The 17,260-nt window shown below is 43.6% G+C and overlaps 2 protein-coding genes across 2 annotated transcripts; both read right to left on the bottom strand.

Moving 5' to 3' along the window:
* Positions 1-6,198: 6,198 nt before the first annotated feature.
* LOC105941470 (P2Y purinoceptor 14-like) lies at positions 6,199-7,490 on the bottom strand. The gene is made up of 4 exons (XM_076878082.1): positions 7,404-7,490; positions 7,239-7,298; positions 7,039-7,208; positions 6,199-6,859 (listed from the first exon to the last, which is right to left on the bottom strand). Exons 1-4 carry the CDS (start codon positions 7,488-7,490, stop codon positions 6,199-6,201), a joined length of 978 nt encoding a protein of 325 aa, XP_076734197.1.
* Positions 7,491-14,100: 6,610 nt separating this feature from the next.
* On the bottom strand, positions 14,101-17,238 carry LOC143412388 (nuclear factor 7, ovary-like). The gene is made up of 2 exons (XM_076878786.1): positions 17,110-17,238; positions 14,101-17,008 (listed from the first exon to the last, which is right to left on the bottom strand). Exon 2 carries the CDS (start codon positions 16,989-16,991, stop codon positions 15,609-15,611), a length of 1,383 nt encoding a protein of 460 aa, XP_076734901.1. The 5' UTR covers positions 16,992-17,008; positions 17,110-17,238; the 3' UTR covers positions 14,101-15,608.
* Positions 17,239-17,260: the final 22 nt, after the last annotated feature.

The following is a 17,260-nucleotide window of genomic DNA, read 5'->3' as shown; positions in this document are numbered from 1 at the left end:
TGGGTACCACTGTTCCTGATGTGGTGGAGTTCTCTACTTGTGTGTGTGAAGGGGCTGACGAGTCGATGAGTGCATTTCCAAGATCTCCACAAGACCCTTCTGCAGACACTGGTGCGGACTCGAGTAGCTGATCCACGTGTCTTCTCCACACTCCATCGGCCACCTGAACTGTATATGAAACTGGACCAGTTTGAGCAATGACAGTTGCAGGAACCCACGTGTGTACTCCTCGGTAGTTCCTGGCCTGCACTGACTCGCCGGTGCTGAAGACTCTGTCCTTGACCTTTTGACCCCTGTACATGATTTGTTTCTCTTGTTGTTTTTGTACAGTGTCCTTCACAGTTGAGGGTTTCAAAAGATCAAAGGTAGTGCGCAGATCTCTTTTGAACATTGCGTTGGCAGGAGATGTCCTTGTGGTAGCATGTGGACTATTCCTGTAGTTAAGCAGAAACTTGTGCAGTCTCTGATGCAGTGTTCCTTGGCCTTGTGATGTTTTCAGTGCATGTTTCATTGTCTGAACAAACCTTTCTGCAAGACCATTCGTTGCAGGATGGTATGGAGCTGACGTAATGTGCTGCACTCCATTAGCCTGTAGGAAAGCCTCCATTTCCTGTGAAACCAGTTGAGGTCCATTGTCAGAGACTATCTGAGTAGGAGATCCAAACCTACTGAACATTTCTCCTAGAGCTTCTATGGTCTTTTCAGTGGTGGCTGATTTCATGATGGTCACTTCAGGCCATTTACTGTGTGCATCAACAGCTACAAGAAACATTTTGTCCTCGTATGGACCTGCAAAGTCAATGTGTACACGATGCCATGGCTCCTGTGGGAACTCCCAGGGATGGAGAGGAGCAAGTGGTGGGTTGTTCCGGACCATCTGACATGAAGAGCAGTTTTTAGCAATCTCCTCAATCTGTTTGTCCATATTTGGCCACCAAAAATAGCTTCTCGCTATTTCCTTCATTCTCACTATTCCACTATGTCCTGCATGCAGTTGCTTCAACAGTTTTGGTCGCAATGACATGGGAATGATGACTCTCCTCCCCCACAGCAAACATCCCGCCTGAACAGAAAGCTCCGCCCACTTTCCCAGGAAAGCATTCAATTCTACACCCTTACTTGCAGGCAGACCCTTAATGATCCAGTCCAGCACTGCTGACAACACAGGGTCATTTCTGGACGCCTTTTTCACCTGCACAGCCAAAACAGGTGCTGTCTCTACCTCCCTGAAGTAGAGGATCTCAACTGTGTCAGAGACGGGTTTTTTAACAGGAAGGGGTAACCTGGACAACCCATCTGCATTGCAATGAGACTCCGATTTGCGATACTTGATGTCATAAGAATGTCCTGACAATATCAACGCCCACCTCTGGAGACGTGAAGCAGCAAGAGATGGAATCCCTGTATAGGGTCCCAGGATGGTTGTGAGAGGTCTATGGTCAGTAAACAGTGTAAACTTCCTACCGTACAGGTACTGGTGGAATTTCCGAACACCGAATACAATGCTCAGCGCCTCTCGTTCCAGCTGAGCATAGTTGGACTCTGCTGTGTTTAATGTCCTTGATGCGAACGCAATTGGCCTTTCTTCGCCATTTGGGAGAATGTGGGAAATCACTGCCCCCACCCCATAGGGAGAAGCATCACAAGCAAGCTGAATTGGGAACTTGGGATTGAAGTGGGTTAGCACCTCAGATGCAGTCAGTGAATCCTTTGCCTTTTGAAAGGCCTCTTGGCAGCTTGCTGTCCACTCCCATGCTTCTTCCTTGCGTAGCAGGTTGTGCAGTGGTTTCAGGAGTGATGCTAAGTTGGGTATGAACCGTCCGTAGTAGTTCAACAGCCCTAAGAAAGACTTTAACTGACTGACATTTCGTGGTGGGGGTGCATCCACGATTGCTGTGATCTTCGAAGGTGCAGTGTGATGTCCATTTTCATCAATCACGTGCTCTAGATATTCCACAGATGACTGGAAAAAGTCACATTTCTCCTTACGGACTCTCAATCCGTATTCCTTCAGCCTCTGAAGGGTCGCATCCAAGTTGCGCAGATGCTCTTCATCATCTGCTCCTGTACACAGGATATCATCCAAATAGCATTGCACACCAGGTAATCCGCTCAGGATTTGATCAATCGCTCGTTGAAACAATGCTGGAGCTGATGTGATGCCAAATGGCAACCTGCAGAATCTGAAAAGTCCCTTATGTGTGTTAATAGTCAACATGTCACGTGACTGCTCTTCAACGTGCATTTGCAGGTAAGCTTGGTTGAGATCTATTTTGCTGAACTTTTGTCCTCCACTCAGACCAGCAAATAAGTCATCAATCAGCGGAAGGGGATACTGCTCTGCTGTTAATACAGGATTCACGGATACCTTAAAGTCTCCGCAGATCCGGATTCCGCCGTCCTTTTTAGGAACTGGAACGATGGGCGTGGCCCACTCGCTGGTCGTAACCGGCTCCAGAACACCATTCTTGACCAATGCGTCTAAATTAGACTCCACCTTGGGCCGAATGGCATACGGCACAGGTCTAGCCTTCATAAAGACTGGCTTGGAGTCAGGCTTGAGATGCAGCTTCACTGTAATTTTTTTCATGCTGCCCAGCTCCTCACGAAAAACCTCCTGGTGTTTTCCCAGTATGGCCTGTAGCTGAGAGGAACCATGCGACAGCTTTCTCACTTCTTGCCAGTTGAGTCTGATTGTTTTGAGCCACACACGTCCCATTATAGCAGGGCAGTTCTTCTGCGTAACATACACAGGCAGCTTAGCAGTTTGGCCATTGTATTGAACAGTCACCTCTGCCATTCCTTTCATAGGAACTCGATGTCCATTATATCCTTTAAATACTGTGTCGGAGGGTTTGAGTGGAAGGTGCTTCAGACATGTCCTATAGACATTATATGATACTAGTGATGCTTTTGACCCAGTGTCAATCTGCACTTTTACAACATGTCCCTCCAGTTTGGGCGTGACCCAAAAGCCGTCTGAGGTTTCATCCACCTTCAGTATTCGCACAGTATTTATTGCAGACAACACTTCTTCACCTGAGGAGTCATTTGCTCTATCCTCATGAAGCTTAACTGTGTGAACATGTCTTTCTTTTTTGAATCTTGCAGTGCCTCTTTTATTTACAGGCTTTGAGCCCTTATCCTTGCACCTTTTGTTCCTACATGCCCGTGCTACATGACCTTTTTTTCCACAGTTGTTGCAATCCATTTCTTTGCACCAGCAATCACTAGCAAGGTGTCCTAACTTGCCACAGCGGAAGCATGGTCCCTGTGCATTTTCTTTACCATTGTCTAGTTTGTGTACTCTGACTGTAGCATGTAGCGCATGGGCTTCTTTTGATGCCATTTCCATGGTCACACTGATATTAATTGCCTTCTCAAGAGTCAAGTCACTTTCCGTGAGCAATTTCTTCTGTGCAGCTTCATTTCTTAAACCACACACGAGTCTGTCTCTCTCTTGTGTCGTTTAAAACATCTTTAAACTCACAGTGTTCAGCTAATTTGCGTAACGATGCAACGAACATTGTGACAGACTCACCCTCTTCTTGGTTTCGCTTGTGAAACCTGAACCGTTCAGCAATCACGAGGGGCTTGGGCGAGAAGTGTTTGGTCAGTGTGTCCACGATCTCTGTGAAACTTTTATTGCCTGGCTTTGCTGGCTGTAGTAGGCTCCTTAGCAGGGTAAAAGTCTTTGGGCCTATCACACTCAAAAAAATGGGCACCAGTTTAGCGAAAACGAACGAAATATTCAAAACGCTCCGTATATGAGCTCCATTGCTCCGTGCTTTCGTCGAAGGGACCGATAGGGCCAATAACTCCAGCCATTACTCGGCTCCTGGTTGAATGGCACTCTTCCCTTCACAACTGTTCCTTTTTGTAACGTCTCTTTTATCCGTTTATGTTTTGGTTAGCGTCACTTACGGAGTCTGCCTTCGTCGTCCTGTCCGCTGTACATTCCTTCCCGTTTCGCTGAGAAAAAAAAGTGTAAAACTCCAAAGCGGACTGCAGCGTCGGTCCAGACGTCCTCGTCGCCACTTTTGTTATATCTTCACTCCGGGTTACTAGTATAACAATGATACTCGGACCACGACGTAACTTGAGGTATTTATTACAACGGCTTAACTTAACATGGAGCTAGCCCGAGCAACAGGCTAAAGCATTTCCCATAATGCATCTGGGCATGACCGCTACGGGTCCTGTTATAACCCAAAATACACAACACTAAAACTACATAATAATTCACAATCTTTAATTAGGGGTCTAACATGGCATAAAATAATATTATAATCCAACACCTCCCAGTGACCATGATCATGACTGTCATTCATTCTCAACATTCACCATATGCTCACAGTGGTTACTGTTATAGTTTAGGACACTGGCATAGTCTCTGTTATGGTGCGTACACTCATAGGACTCTGTAGATCTGTTTAACTCACACCGGTACATTGGTCTATATGTAGCACATCTATTTAGAAAATATGTATAATTGTTCATGGTGCATCTGTATATCTGCCCATCTGTACAGTAATATAGAACATCTATATGCTATACAGATCATCTGTACATTTGTGTTATTGCACTTACTACTCTTGCACTTCTGATTAGATGCAAACTGTATTTCATGACCCTGCAACAGAAATTGTCGCGCTATGCTCCTTTGTTTATTGTGCATAAACAGTAAATTGTCCTGACACAATATTGTGTTTCGCTTCTGTTATTACCATGGTACATTGACAAAAACATATACTTTTATTCACAGGAGAAAACAGTTGTTTTGTATCACTAATTGTCCAGTGCGATTACAACATACAATATTATTGTCACTGCTACATTTCTGTAATGCTACCAGATATTATTTCCACTAGTAATTAATTACCGTTGAGCTCAAAGGTTATATTAATAAACGGTTAACGAATGTGTATTTATGACGACGATTTGTGAGACTGGTAAACTTACCTTTGTTCATACGATGGTCTTTCGTTCTACACGGTGCATTTCAAGGTCCTCTACTCATCCGTCGGTAAACTGTACCTGGGCTTGTTGCAGTGACCTGACGTTACTAAACTTCATGAGTGTATGCACTCACTCCAAGAACCGTATGATTATAAATATGAGCGTGGTGAAAGTTGGGCAGCATGCTGACGTCTTTGGTCCCTCTGTGTGCTCGTAAGGGTCTGACCCTTTCACTCCTTTGATTTTTTCCTCGTATCTTTTCTTTGTCTTTTCGTCGAGTCTGTCTTTGTACGGACCGGCATTGTTCTCCTTTTGTTTTGTACATTCCTTTTTTGTGCGGCAAAGAAAAAACAAGAAGGTATTGGAACCGGAGAATGAACGTTTTGCGGTGCTGCAAATGCTTGCATTTGCTGCAGTACTTGGATTGTTTTGCCACGAGTTCCCGGCATTCAATGCGTGAAAATCACGTGATTGCTAAACAAGGGGGAGGGTGCATCCGGCCTCCTCGGCTGTAATTGGTTCAGCCCAGAGTCAATCATGACCAATTGGCCAGTCCAACACCTTTCATTATATATACCCTTCCTAAAAATTAAAAAAAAAAAAAAAAATCCATCGGCCCATAAAAACAAAAAAATCGCCATTTGCCCGGTATGCCTGATGGCCAGTCGAGCTATGCCCATCTCCAACCACTGGTGAAAAAGAGTTACAACTTCCTTCAGAGGAAATAGCTGTGAATGTTTCACCTGGTATTATGAGATAAACAATGATCGGACTGCCTGTAGATGAATGCTGGTGTGTTTGAGGCGACTCAGGGGTAAAAAGTAAAAACTCAGAAAATATTTAATTGTCACATTTCTACTTTATTCCTTACTTATTGCCAAGTCTTTATATCAGCAAAATGTGTTAAAATATAGTGTGTACAACAATATTTTTTTACAGAAACAGACACCTGGTAGAGGGAAACTCAAGGTGGTCAGCTTTGGCTTTTATGGGGTACTGTGTTGACACCATGCATTGTTTGTATGATGTTTATCATAGACTGGTTCAGTTTATTCATGTTAAATCACATGTTGTACTAATAGGTGGAATTTGGCTGATTCAGCCTTTTACTGCAGCTCAGCAGAAACTCCTGTGCTTTATAAAGAATTGGGATTACTCATTTGATCCTTAAAACAAAAAGAAAACCTGAATAAAATCTAGTCCTGCCTTTGTGATGACTTGATTTTTTTTCCTTACAGCTCACTGGTTTGACCTGCTGCTATTAATGATGCTCAGTTTCTCCTCAGTGCTCTGACTCTCTGTGTTTGCTTGTTGGATGTTGGTCCTCCTGGACGCCTTTCTCACCTGGGCCTGAAAAGTCTTACAGAGGAAAAAGTAAACCAGAGGGTCCAGACAGATATTGAAAACTGACAGCATGGTGGCTGCCTCCTTCAGGTAGTACAACACTGGATCCACAGAGCAGCTGTTCCACAGAAAAGCATAAGGAAGTCGAACCAGGTGATGGGGCACAAAGCAAACACAGAAGATGCTGACCAGCACCAACATGTTCCTGCGAGACTTCACCAGCTTCTCAGCATTGGAGGAGGCCAGCTGCCTCTGCTGTGCCTGCAACACCCTGCGGGAGGTGCTGTAGTAGAAGAAGACCAGGGATATGAAGCCCAAGAGGAAGATGATGGTGCAGAGGGTGTGGAGGATTTTGAAGAACAGGCTGATCGATACACTAAAGAGGGCCCCACAGTGGCTGGGGGTAAACGTCAGAGGTTTCTGGGTGATGAAAAAGACGATGGCGTATGTAATTGATGGAGCCAGGAGACAAACCCAGGTGACCATGGAGATGATGTGTGCAGTTCGCAGTGACTGCAGGACATGAGTTCCTGAAGGATGGACGATCTTCAGATACCTGAAGAGAGAAGACAGAGGAGACAGTAGATAACTTCACGAAGCAGTCACAGTGGTACCAAATTTGCAAAGGTCATTATCAAGTTAAAATGATATGTTTACACATTCATCGGGAATTTAGGGTTTTTATTCATTAACACTGTCATGAACTGTAGTGGGAAATCAGTAGAGGTCCTTTACCTGTTGGCAGCGATATAACACATGAATATGATGCTGGCATAAATGTTGACATAGACAGCAGAAGCTCCAAAGCTGCAGTAGAGCCTTCGAATGATGAGTGACTTGCTACCACAGTGGGCGATGCGCAGTGGCAGAGAGAGGCAGAGCAGGAAGTCAGCAGCTGTCAGGTTCTTCAGTTAGACCATCAAGCTGCTGGATACCTGCTGCTGAGCTTGACCAATGTAAAACTTTAGGATGAAGCCATTGAGGAGTAAACCTACCTGAATATGACACAGAAAGGATGGGGAGAACATCACCTCGGTACATACAGTACTTTGAGAACCTTAAAGCAATTTCTAGCACAGCACTGAAGATTAGAAACTTACCAGAAACACCAGACTGTAGACCAGTACAAAGAAAGGGTTGAGTGATGGGACAACTGGATCACAGGTCTGGTTGAACGATGAAGTCATGTTTTTTGAGTCAGCCATGCTTCTTCAGCTGAAAAACAAATCCACTTTATTCTCTCTTTGAATGGATTTACCATCATAGTCTAATTTTATTGTTAAACAAAACAAAGTCAAACTCATTTTAAATATTCTTTTGAGCTCTACTGCATCTCTCTTTGAGACAGTAATTTTAATACATGGAGCTTTCTGGGGGAGTTTGCTGACAGTTTGACTAAATTCAGTTCACAACAGTTGTCTCAGGTTGCTTTCTATATGATGCACCCTACAGTCTTGCAGCATTAAATTCAGAGTTGAGAGCTTAACATGCAAGTATAGAAATCATTAGTGATGTCATCTTTCATGTACAGTTTATATTTATGGAAGCAAAACAACACCGGTGAACATCCAAGGGAAAGACATTGAGATAGTGGACTCTTATAAGTACCTGGGTGTTCACCTCAACAATAAACTGGACTACAAATACAGACGTCCTGTATAAGAAGGGCCAGAGTCGACTCCACCTGCTGAGGAGACTGAGGTCCTTCGGAGTCTGCAGGACTCTGTTAAGGACATTCTATGACACTGTGGTAGCATCTGCCCTTTTCTATGCAGTGGCCTGCTGGCGGAGTGGATGCACGGACAGGGACAGGAGAGGGATTGACAAACTGGTGCGGAGGTCTAGCTCCGTGCTGGGATGTCCCCTGGAGTCTGTGGAGGTGGTTGGTGAGGGGAGCATGTTAGTAAAGCTGACATCCATCATGAACAACCAGCATCACCCACTGCATGAGTATGTGAGTGGGCTGAGCAGCTCCTTTAGTCAGAGACTGAAACACCCTCGCTGCAGGAAGGAGCGCTTTCACAGATCATTCATCCCAACAGCAGTTAGACTCTATAACTCCTCAATCACGATGTCATCAGTCACTGGACACTGTGAACATCCACGGTCACCACTTCATGCATAATGGACCTTCCATGACCTTCCAAGCTATATAGTTTATGTCTTCCATATTTCCAACTATATCCATAATCACATACTGTGTATGCTACCATTGTATATAGTGTATTATCTTACTTTTTTCATTGATTGTGTCATGGTCCTGGGCCATGTTGGCCCAGTGTTCTTAGTTTCCTTGTATGTTTGTATTTTATTCCATGCTTCCCCTGCCCATTATGTCTAAGTTCTCCCCGTGCTCTCTCTTCCCCCTGTGTGCCCTCTATGTATTTATGAGCCCTCGTCCCCTTTCGTGTTTATTCCATGTCTCCCCTGCCTGTTACGTTGGTGTTCTACTCGTGCTCTCTCTCCTCCTGTACTTCCTGTTTCACCTCTCCCGTCAGTGTTCAGTTCACCCCGCCCTGTCTCGTTATGATTATCAGTGTCACCTGTGTTCCCCGTGTGTTCCCACTTCCCTCGTTAACCCTCTGTGTATTTCTGTCTGCGTCTCCCTCTGTTCAGTGTGACGTCGTCCCTCATGCCGTGTGTGGATCTCCCTGTGTCTCTCTGTGAGTTCTTAGTTTGGTTTCCCAGTTTAGTTTAAGTTTGTATATTTGTTCTGCCGGCAAATAAAGCTGAGTTTTGAGTTCATTCCCTCGTGCCTGTGAGTCCTGCATTTTGGGTCCTACTCCTGCCTGCCGCACGGCGATTCGTGACAGATTGTACTTATTTGTATTTTTGTATTTCCTTCATATATCTGTACCTGAGCTGAGGTGACGCAAAAATTTCCCCGTTGTGGGATCAATAAAGTCTTATCTTATCTGAAACACTCAGTTTATTTAAATCCAGGTTGAAGACTCACCTGTTCTCAGCTGCATTTGAATAAAGCACCAAATCCACACTTTTAAGCGTAAATCTCAAAACTAACATTTTAACTACTGATTTTTATCTACTGTTCTGATTTTATCTGTTTTGATTTTATATACTGTTTTGTTTGTTTGTTTGTTAATTAGTTTGTTTGCTTGTTTTAATCAATTTTAAATTATGCGTTTTATTTGTTTTTGTTTCTAATGTCTCTGTAAAGCACTTTGAATCACCTTGTTGTTGAATTGTGCTATACAAATAAACTTGCCTTGCCTTATCTTATCTTATCTTAAAAATGAATCACTTCCTCTCACGAGTCTAATCGTAACAATCATTTCAACATGGACCAAGACAATTCTTTACTCTGAGCAAGAAACAACAATTAAAATTAAAGTAACCTCTGATGTAGTCTGACTTTTTATTCAATTTTTATAGCGCCGCATAAAAACAACAGTTGCCTCAAGGTTTAATATTGTAAGTTTATTGATGATAAGTATTTATTAAGCTCTGAATTAAAGCTTCACATGTAAATCACAATGACATAGAATATAATTACAGTATGCTTAATAATTACAGGTACAAGCATCCAGGCTGGCAGCCATACGCAGTGATGCAATCTGATGGTTGATTCTGGGTTTGATGGTTGCCAGGGGAACCGCACTTGTTTCAATGTATTGTGCCAAGTGTAAAGTTTGATGAGGGGTGGGCGTGTTTGGGTTTGTTTTTCAGGACATGAGCTCGGCCCCTTAGTTCCAGTGAAATGAACTCTTAAACATTTGGACACCTTCATGCTCCCAACTTTGTGGGAACAGCTTCAGGATGGCCTCTTCCTGTTCCAACATGACTGCCGCAGTGGAAAAAGCAAGGTCCATAAAGACATGGCTCAGCTCAGTGTCATGAAGCACTGTGTGGCAGGCACAGTCGGCGACCCTGTTTGCAGGACTCTGATCAGGACTGAGTTGAGTTTATTGTTGGACTTACAGATCACAGAAAACAAATAACTTAAGCAGATACTGAGGAATACAAGCCAGGGAGCAGTGCAGGAAAACGCCAAACACACAGTGGATGTATGACGACAACGTGGCAAGGTACAAAGGAAAACTGAAGACTTAAAAACACACATGATGTAAGGGCAGAGAGACAGAAACACAGATTGACACAGAGACAGAAAAGTTAGCAAGCATGGAGACACAACTCATTTCCGTAGGGAACACAGAGGACAGACTGGAGGGACAGGCAGGGAACACAAAAAAACACCCCTCAATAATTCAAAACTCAGAAGATGACCAAAATATAAACAGACTACAAATAATAATATAATAAAATTCCAAATGAACCAATCAGCATGTTAATAGGAAGTAAACTGAACATGAGTGAACCAGGAATACAGAATGGACCCAAGGGACCAGAACTACATAAGAAAAATTCCAATAAATCTGCTCCTACATCTCATGGAAAGCCTTCCAAGAAGAGTTGAAGCTGTTTTGGTGGCGAAGGGTCAATGTCCTCTTAAACCCTATAGACTAAGAATGGGATTTTACTCAAGGTCGTGTGTGACAGCAGATGAGTGAATACAACAGCTTTCAGGGGGCTTTCAGATAGTAAATACAATAATCCACCCCGGATCATCACAGATAAGAACTGTTTTTCTTACTGTTGTTCTGTACAGATCCCAAAATGCCAGGATAGAGTCCACACCTCATCAGCTGTAATCCTGGAAACTGGAGCCCCTCACGGGTTTGTCCTTAGTCTTATTTTTTCTTAAACATTTATCCAAACATGCTCGTGGTCTGGTTTGGGTCTTTGCCAGCCCACAACGTGAGAAGGGTAGATTTTACTCAGCACTTTGGTCAGTGCTTGCAGTTTTTAAAGTGGGTGGCTCTCAGTCCATCATTGGGCTAAAACAGAGTGATTCTTCACTGTCATATCCACATGTAAATAACGTCTGGCAGTATTTTAATCAATCTCCATCTTTAACATCACAGGGCTTCAGTCCCCTGATGTAGCTCCACAGCCTCTCCTCAGAGATGGATAACCTGAGTACTGACAGGAAGCGGTCAGCAGGGGGCAGCATATCACTGTAAGTGGTTCTGTACATTGTGACCTACAGCCTCAAACCCATACAGAGTTAACAGGGCAGTTAAAATTCACAACAGTCTACAAATAAAAACCTGCCTTAAACTCTGATTATTTCTATTACTAGGACAAATACTGCTTTATCTTAAATGAAACATACTATAAGATGAGCTTTTTTATTGATAAAACATTGTTCGCTCAGACACGTGAAAAATTAGAGGGAACATTGATGAGCAGTGTTATCAGCCAAACCCAAACACACTGCAGCAAGAAGCTCCATCAGTGTCACACTAACTCGAGTCAAAAAGAAGCAGAACAAGTTTAAAAGAATAAAAAGTCACTGATGGATATAAAGGACATTTTATCTGTTCAGTCTCTTCATATGTCTCATGTTCACATGTTCCATATCTTAACTGTGTGTAGCAACAACAGATAACACACATGTGTGGGCCTCATCTGAGCTCTGACACATGTAGCTCAGTGACAGCACTGTCTCTCTCTGCCTCTCTGTCTACATGGCTGTGAACAAAAATTTAAACACTGAGGCTTCAAAATGCAGCATCTACAACACTGTCACTCTGCCTCCACCATGGAGACAGTCTCCATGGTGATGAGTACAACTGGCAGCTGAAACTGTTGTGAACTTCTCCATGAGTCATATTTCCTGTTTCAGAGCTGCTGATTGGCTCTTTGGGCCCTTTACCTTCAGGAGGTCATGGACGAAGCACTGAAGTCGTTTATCACGTAAAAAATATATTTAGTTTATAATAATTTGATAAATAATAAAATATTAATAAAAACTGGAGGTTTTTTTAGAACTTAGATTTTAAGCTATTTATGCCTTTTTTGCTGCTCTTTTTTAAACTTATTCCCTTTAAACTGTATTTATTCTTTTTAAAATATATTGGTTATTGCACTGTAGAGGCTGCTGAGGAACAGTATTTCGTTTCAGGCTGTGTAACACGAAATGACAATAACCAATAAAGTCTTGAGAGCTGCCATCATTGTTCCAGCAGGAGGCAGTAAAACACCAAACTGCACCTGTTGTGCTGAAAAGGTGTGAGCATGTGCAGTAACCCAGTAAGTTACCTGAATATCTCTCTCTCTCACACACACACACACACACACACACACACACACACACACACACACACACACACACACAGTACTGATACTAATGACTCGCTCTCAGATCTATTTGGGTTTAATGTCAGGGTATATTTGTGGATGAAAGTTTTGGTAGGACACATGATGTGGACAGTCTGGTAATCCCAGAATATTTTAATGTAAGAAAACTCCAGACAGCTCTGGAGAAAGTTTCAGAGTAAAAGCCCTGGAGTGTTTTACATGTTATTCTGTTGGATTAAATCTGACGGAGCTGATTCATAAACACTTCACTGCCAGGTATCAGGTGACCTGCAGAGACTGATCCTACAAACACTCAGATACAGAATAAACCAAACTGCACCACAGTGATCAGACGAAACCTTCCTGACATGAACACAGCTCCTCAGTAAAAACTGTGAACCAGCAGAGAGACTACACCAGGCACCATACACCACCTCTCTGACACAGTACACCCTCGGGCAGGTGGTGTCCCCATAAACAGTCTGAGAAGCTCTGATTATTTACTATGTTCAAACAAACTGAGTGTCCACAAACGTCTGAGCTCACAGTGAGAGCTGCTGGCACAGTTTGGAGGTGTTCTGCCCCCTGCTGGACACACAGAGCTACAACATGAGGATCAGAGGAGGCTGGTGCTGCTTCACCTTTAGACACAAGAAGGAGGTCAAAAAATGTAGAAACAGAGATTGTTTTTAAACCTGTAAAGGGGGAAATCCTGACGAACCAATCCACAGCCAGAAAAGAAGACTAACTCTGTGCTGCTCCAATCAGGAATCAGCTCTGTTACTGTGTGAGTGTGTAAAGTCACAGAGTAGCTGGTTTCAAATGTATCTATAAAGTTTATTCACATTTTATTTAGGCTTCAAAAAACAGTCCAAGTTTATTTCTTTGGACTTTGTTCACTTAGCGCCACCTGGAGGACAGTCAGCTCCCTGCAGCAGCTCTGGAGGACTGTTAACTGATGAAGAGCTCGGACTGCACAGCCTGCTTCATCACCGACTTCTTTAAATAAGCATGACCACGATCAGTCGCAGCACCTCAGACAAACACTTGTTACACAGCAGCCGCCTTCACACCGACTGAGCTCCATCACAGCTTCAGAGCTCAGCTTACTAAAGTCAAAGTTTATTTCCTCTCAGGTTTCTTACTTTCAGTAAAGTTTCACTGTTAGAGCCCTGACCAGCATCCTGCAGCATCTGGAGCAGCTGTGTGGTGCTGTCATGGCAATAAGGATCCAAATTTGTGGGATGTTTCCAGCAGGGGTTATAACCTGCAGTCAGCAAGGTGTGCCTAATAAAGTGGCCTGGCAGTGTCTATATCTAAACGTTACACAAAGAACATGAAAGAAGTAAACTTCATAAAAACTTCACAAATGATGCTTTAAAAGAAAAATAAATCCGTGTAAATAATTCAACAGGTCACATGTTAGAACCACCTTAACTAAACTCTGTAGCCGCTCACTGTGGTTTGTCCCAGCAGCTCTTAGGAAACAAACTGCTAACTTCAGTGTCAGCACACACTGTTAGTAAACTATGCAACACTGAATTCAGGTTTCAGTTGTGTTAAGTTGTGAAGTTGTGATGAAAGTCTTCTTACTGACACAGGTAGGATGGTCAGGCGTCCTCTGTTCCTTCACCGTTCATGAACTGTCACTTATAAAATGCTGCCAAACATCAACTACACTCAATAACTAAACGTGTGCAGGTTAAAGTGATGGACGCCCAGATCTGCACTCCAAATACAAACAGACTAAAGGTGTTTCCTCCAGAAACAAAGACAATATTTACAAAGGTCTCACAGGTAAATTGTGAGCGATCACAGCAGCATCTCATCCTGACTAACAGCTTTTAGATGCAGGGAGAGCGTCGTGGTTCAGAGGTGGTTCAGCAGATGATGAAGGCCTTTCTGTTGCATTGTGTAGTGCTGTGGAGGCCATGATGGTCGACTGGGTCTGCTTCTACTGAACTCACAAACACTTCTGAGGTATTTACACCTGAAGCCTCATTGAATGTGAGTCAGAAACAAATGGCTCAGCTGTGATTAATGGATGTTTCCCTGCATTTCTATTTTCACACAGTTTATTTCTTACAGCAGGAAAACTGAACAGAATGTATGTAAGAGGTCAGAGTGAGGATGACGTCACTTAATACAGGAAATACATGTTTGTCTGTTTTGATGATGAAGGACTTCTTCAGCTCTGTAAACAGCTACACTTGAGAGGACAGAGGTGATTTCATGGATCAATAACAATGTGTTTATCAGCTTTCATCATCGCAGTGCAGACATGACGTCAGATCTATCAGAGTGAAGGCCGTCTCTCTGATGACGTCACAGAGCAGAGTCCTTCTGTCCAATAAAGGATCTCAGATCAGCTGCTGCCATCTTGTGGCCACAGTTGGTTACTGTCTCTGAAAGTTGTCTCATGTTTCCTGTTGTCCTGCTAACAAAGGCTGGAGCTCATCATGCTGAGAGGGCAGCAGCATTTTGTGGCTCTTCACACATGTTCATTATATTCTGATGATCCTGGATGGAGACAAACTACAGATAAGTGTGTTCAGCCCAACTAGTTTATCTCATTACAGCAGTTTGATGTTTCCCTTTGAATCCCCCTGAAGATCCTGACAGTGAAGCACGTACATAATACTCCAGCCTTTCAACTCTGAGCTTATTTAGTTCTATTAATACACTGAAATCTCATTTGTGTCATGAAGAAAGTCTTTAATCAAACAGAATTCAAAGATCAGAAACATTTCATATATGGAGTTAAACATGAATCATTGTTTCAACAACATATTTATTGTTGTCATAAACAGACAAGAAGACAACAACAAACTGCTCCTCCCATTCAACACATGTCAGTCCATATCCCAGCAAACTAAATCATCTCCATTTACACATCAAATAGAAACATGAATCACTTGTAATGATTAGAAACTTGATAGAATTTCAAATCTAGTTTGGGGAGTCATTCAGTGAGAAACAGTGAAATGATTTTCCATGTGAAAAGGTGGACAGCAGAAACAGAAAGAAAGAGTGAAACTAAAAGAGAAACAAAGAGCTTTGGAACAACGAGGCAGCAGGAGGACAGCTGCAGTTTAACAGCTTCAACTCACTGACAGGAAACAACATTAGAAACATCATCATCCTCAACTCATCTGCTGCACTGACACTGACACCTTCAACGGACACACCTTCACTTTACCAACAGTGCCAATGTATGGAAACATCCTGTGAGTGAAAGTGTGTGTGAAGGTGTGTATGTGTGTGTTAGTATCAGGATCAGAGAACGACAGCTTTCCTCTGTTCCAGTCCAGATTCACTCTGATCCTCTGGAGCTTCTGCTGGACTGAGAGAGCAGAATCTGCTGATGGTGAGTGTGCTGAGTATTTATCTTCATAGAATAATATTGTCCATAATCCAGACTTTATGCGTCCCTTCCTCTGCACAGACTCTGCCAACACCCCCAGTTCCCACACTGTACTGTCTCCAACATCGACATCCCAGCTGTGAGTCCCTGAGTTAAAGGCCTCAGAGCCCAGGACAGAGCAGTATAAATCAATCCTCTCTGGATTATCAGGAAGCTGCTTCTCTCCTCCTTCTCTCACACTGGTCAGATCTTCAGACAGGATGAGTTTTGGATGAGCAGTGTTTGGGTCCAGAATGAGAGGAGTGTAGGAGACCATGTCCTTCATCTTGTTCCAGATGTTGAAGGTCAGGTTGCCCAGGTGTTTGGCCTGGTCTATCAGAGCTCCTGAGGGCAGCTGTGGATCATCCAGCAGGGGGCAGCGCTGGACTCTTTCCACTGCAGCCTTGTAGTTGTGCAGGAATGAGACGTCTTCAGCTCTCAGCTCCTCCTCTGTGGCTCTGACTGTGTCTGAAAGAGCTGCTATCTTTCTGCTCAGAGCCTCCATCTTCTCCTTCATCATCCCACTCTTCTGCTCCTCTTCCTCCCTCAGTGCAGCCAGCCTGGCCTCCTCTTCCTCTGCTAGAAACTGCTGAAGCTTCTTAAACTGCTCCTTAATCTGCCTCTCTGTGTGTCGGGCCTGGACCTTAATGTGTTCTGCTGTTTGATCAAACTTCACTTGAACTTCTTCACAAACCTTTAACTTCTTCTTTAAGGGCTCCAGAGTTTCCTGAAGTTCCTTCTTGTGTTGTTGTGCAGCTTCATCGATGGGTCTGAATCTGTGATTGGTGTGTTTTTCTGAGGCACAGCAGACAACACACACTGGCTGCTGATGGTCCAGACAGAAGAGTTTGAGTTTCTCAGAGTGCAGACTGCAGAGAGCCTCTGAAGCTCTCTGATCTCTCTCCTGTAAGAACGACTCACACAGGTTCTTTAAAGCCAGATTTAAAGGTGGATCATAAACTGATCTTTTCTTACAAACTGGACACTCGTGTGTTGGTCTCTCTCTCCACCATCTCTTCAGACAGTCTTTACAGAAGCTGTGGCTACATGACAGAAGAACAGGATCTCTGAAGACCTCCTGACAGACCGGACAGCAGAGATCCTCCTCTGATCTGGAAGCCATTGAGTCTGTGAGTGAAGCTGAAAACAGCAGACAGGAAGTACAGTCAGTCCTGGCTCCCCTCCCTCCTCTACCACCTTCACTGAAACTTCCTTTGAGTCGTGTTTTTGCTCAAACTCACATTCAGTGTGTGGAGCGTCAGCAGCTTGAAGCAGCAGTGTTGGAGTTTTCCACTTTTCTCTCCTGTAGCTGGACTCACTCAGAGGAAGCTGCTAGTTTGGTCTGAGCTCAGTCTGATCGTCTGTGCGTCTCTCTGCACTGAGGACGAAGAA

Source organism: Maylandia zebra, linkage group LG3, assembly GCF_041146795.1.
Source record: "Maylandia zebra isolate NMK-2024a linkage group LG3, Mzebra_GT3a, whole genome shotgun sequence".
Classification (NCBI taxonomy): Eukaryota; Metazoa; Chordata; class Actinopteri; order Cichliformes; family Cichlidae; genus Maylandia; species Maylandia zebra.
This window is presented reverse-complemented; position numbering and strand designations above follow the sequence as displayed.

Excerpts from the sequence above, each read along its gene's own strand:
- LOC105941470 (XM_076878082.1), bottom strand. The coding sequence starts at position 7,490 with ATGACTTCATCGTTCAACCAGACCTGTGATCCAGTTGTCCCATCACTC. Across the intron at positions 7,299-7,403 it reads TCTACAGTCTGGTGTTTCTG|GTAGGTTTACTCCTCAATGG; the intron begins GTAAGTTTCTAA and ends TGTCATATTCAG. Across the intron at positions 7,209-7,238 it reads TTGGTCAAGCTCAGCAGCAG|AACCTGACAGCTGCTGACTT; the intron begins GTATCCAGCAGC and ends GTCTAACTGAAG.
- LOC143412388 (XM_076878786.1), bottom strand. The coding sequence starts at position 16,991 with ATGGCTTCCAGATCAGAGGAGGATCTCTGCTGTCCGGTCTGTCAGGAG.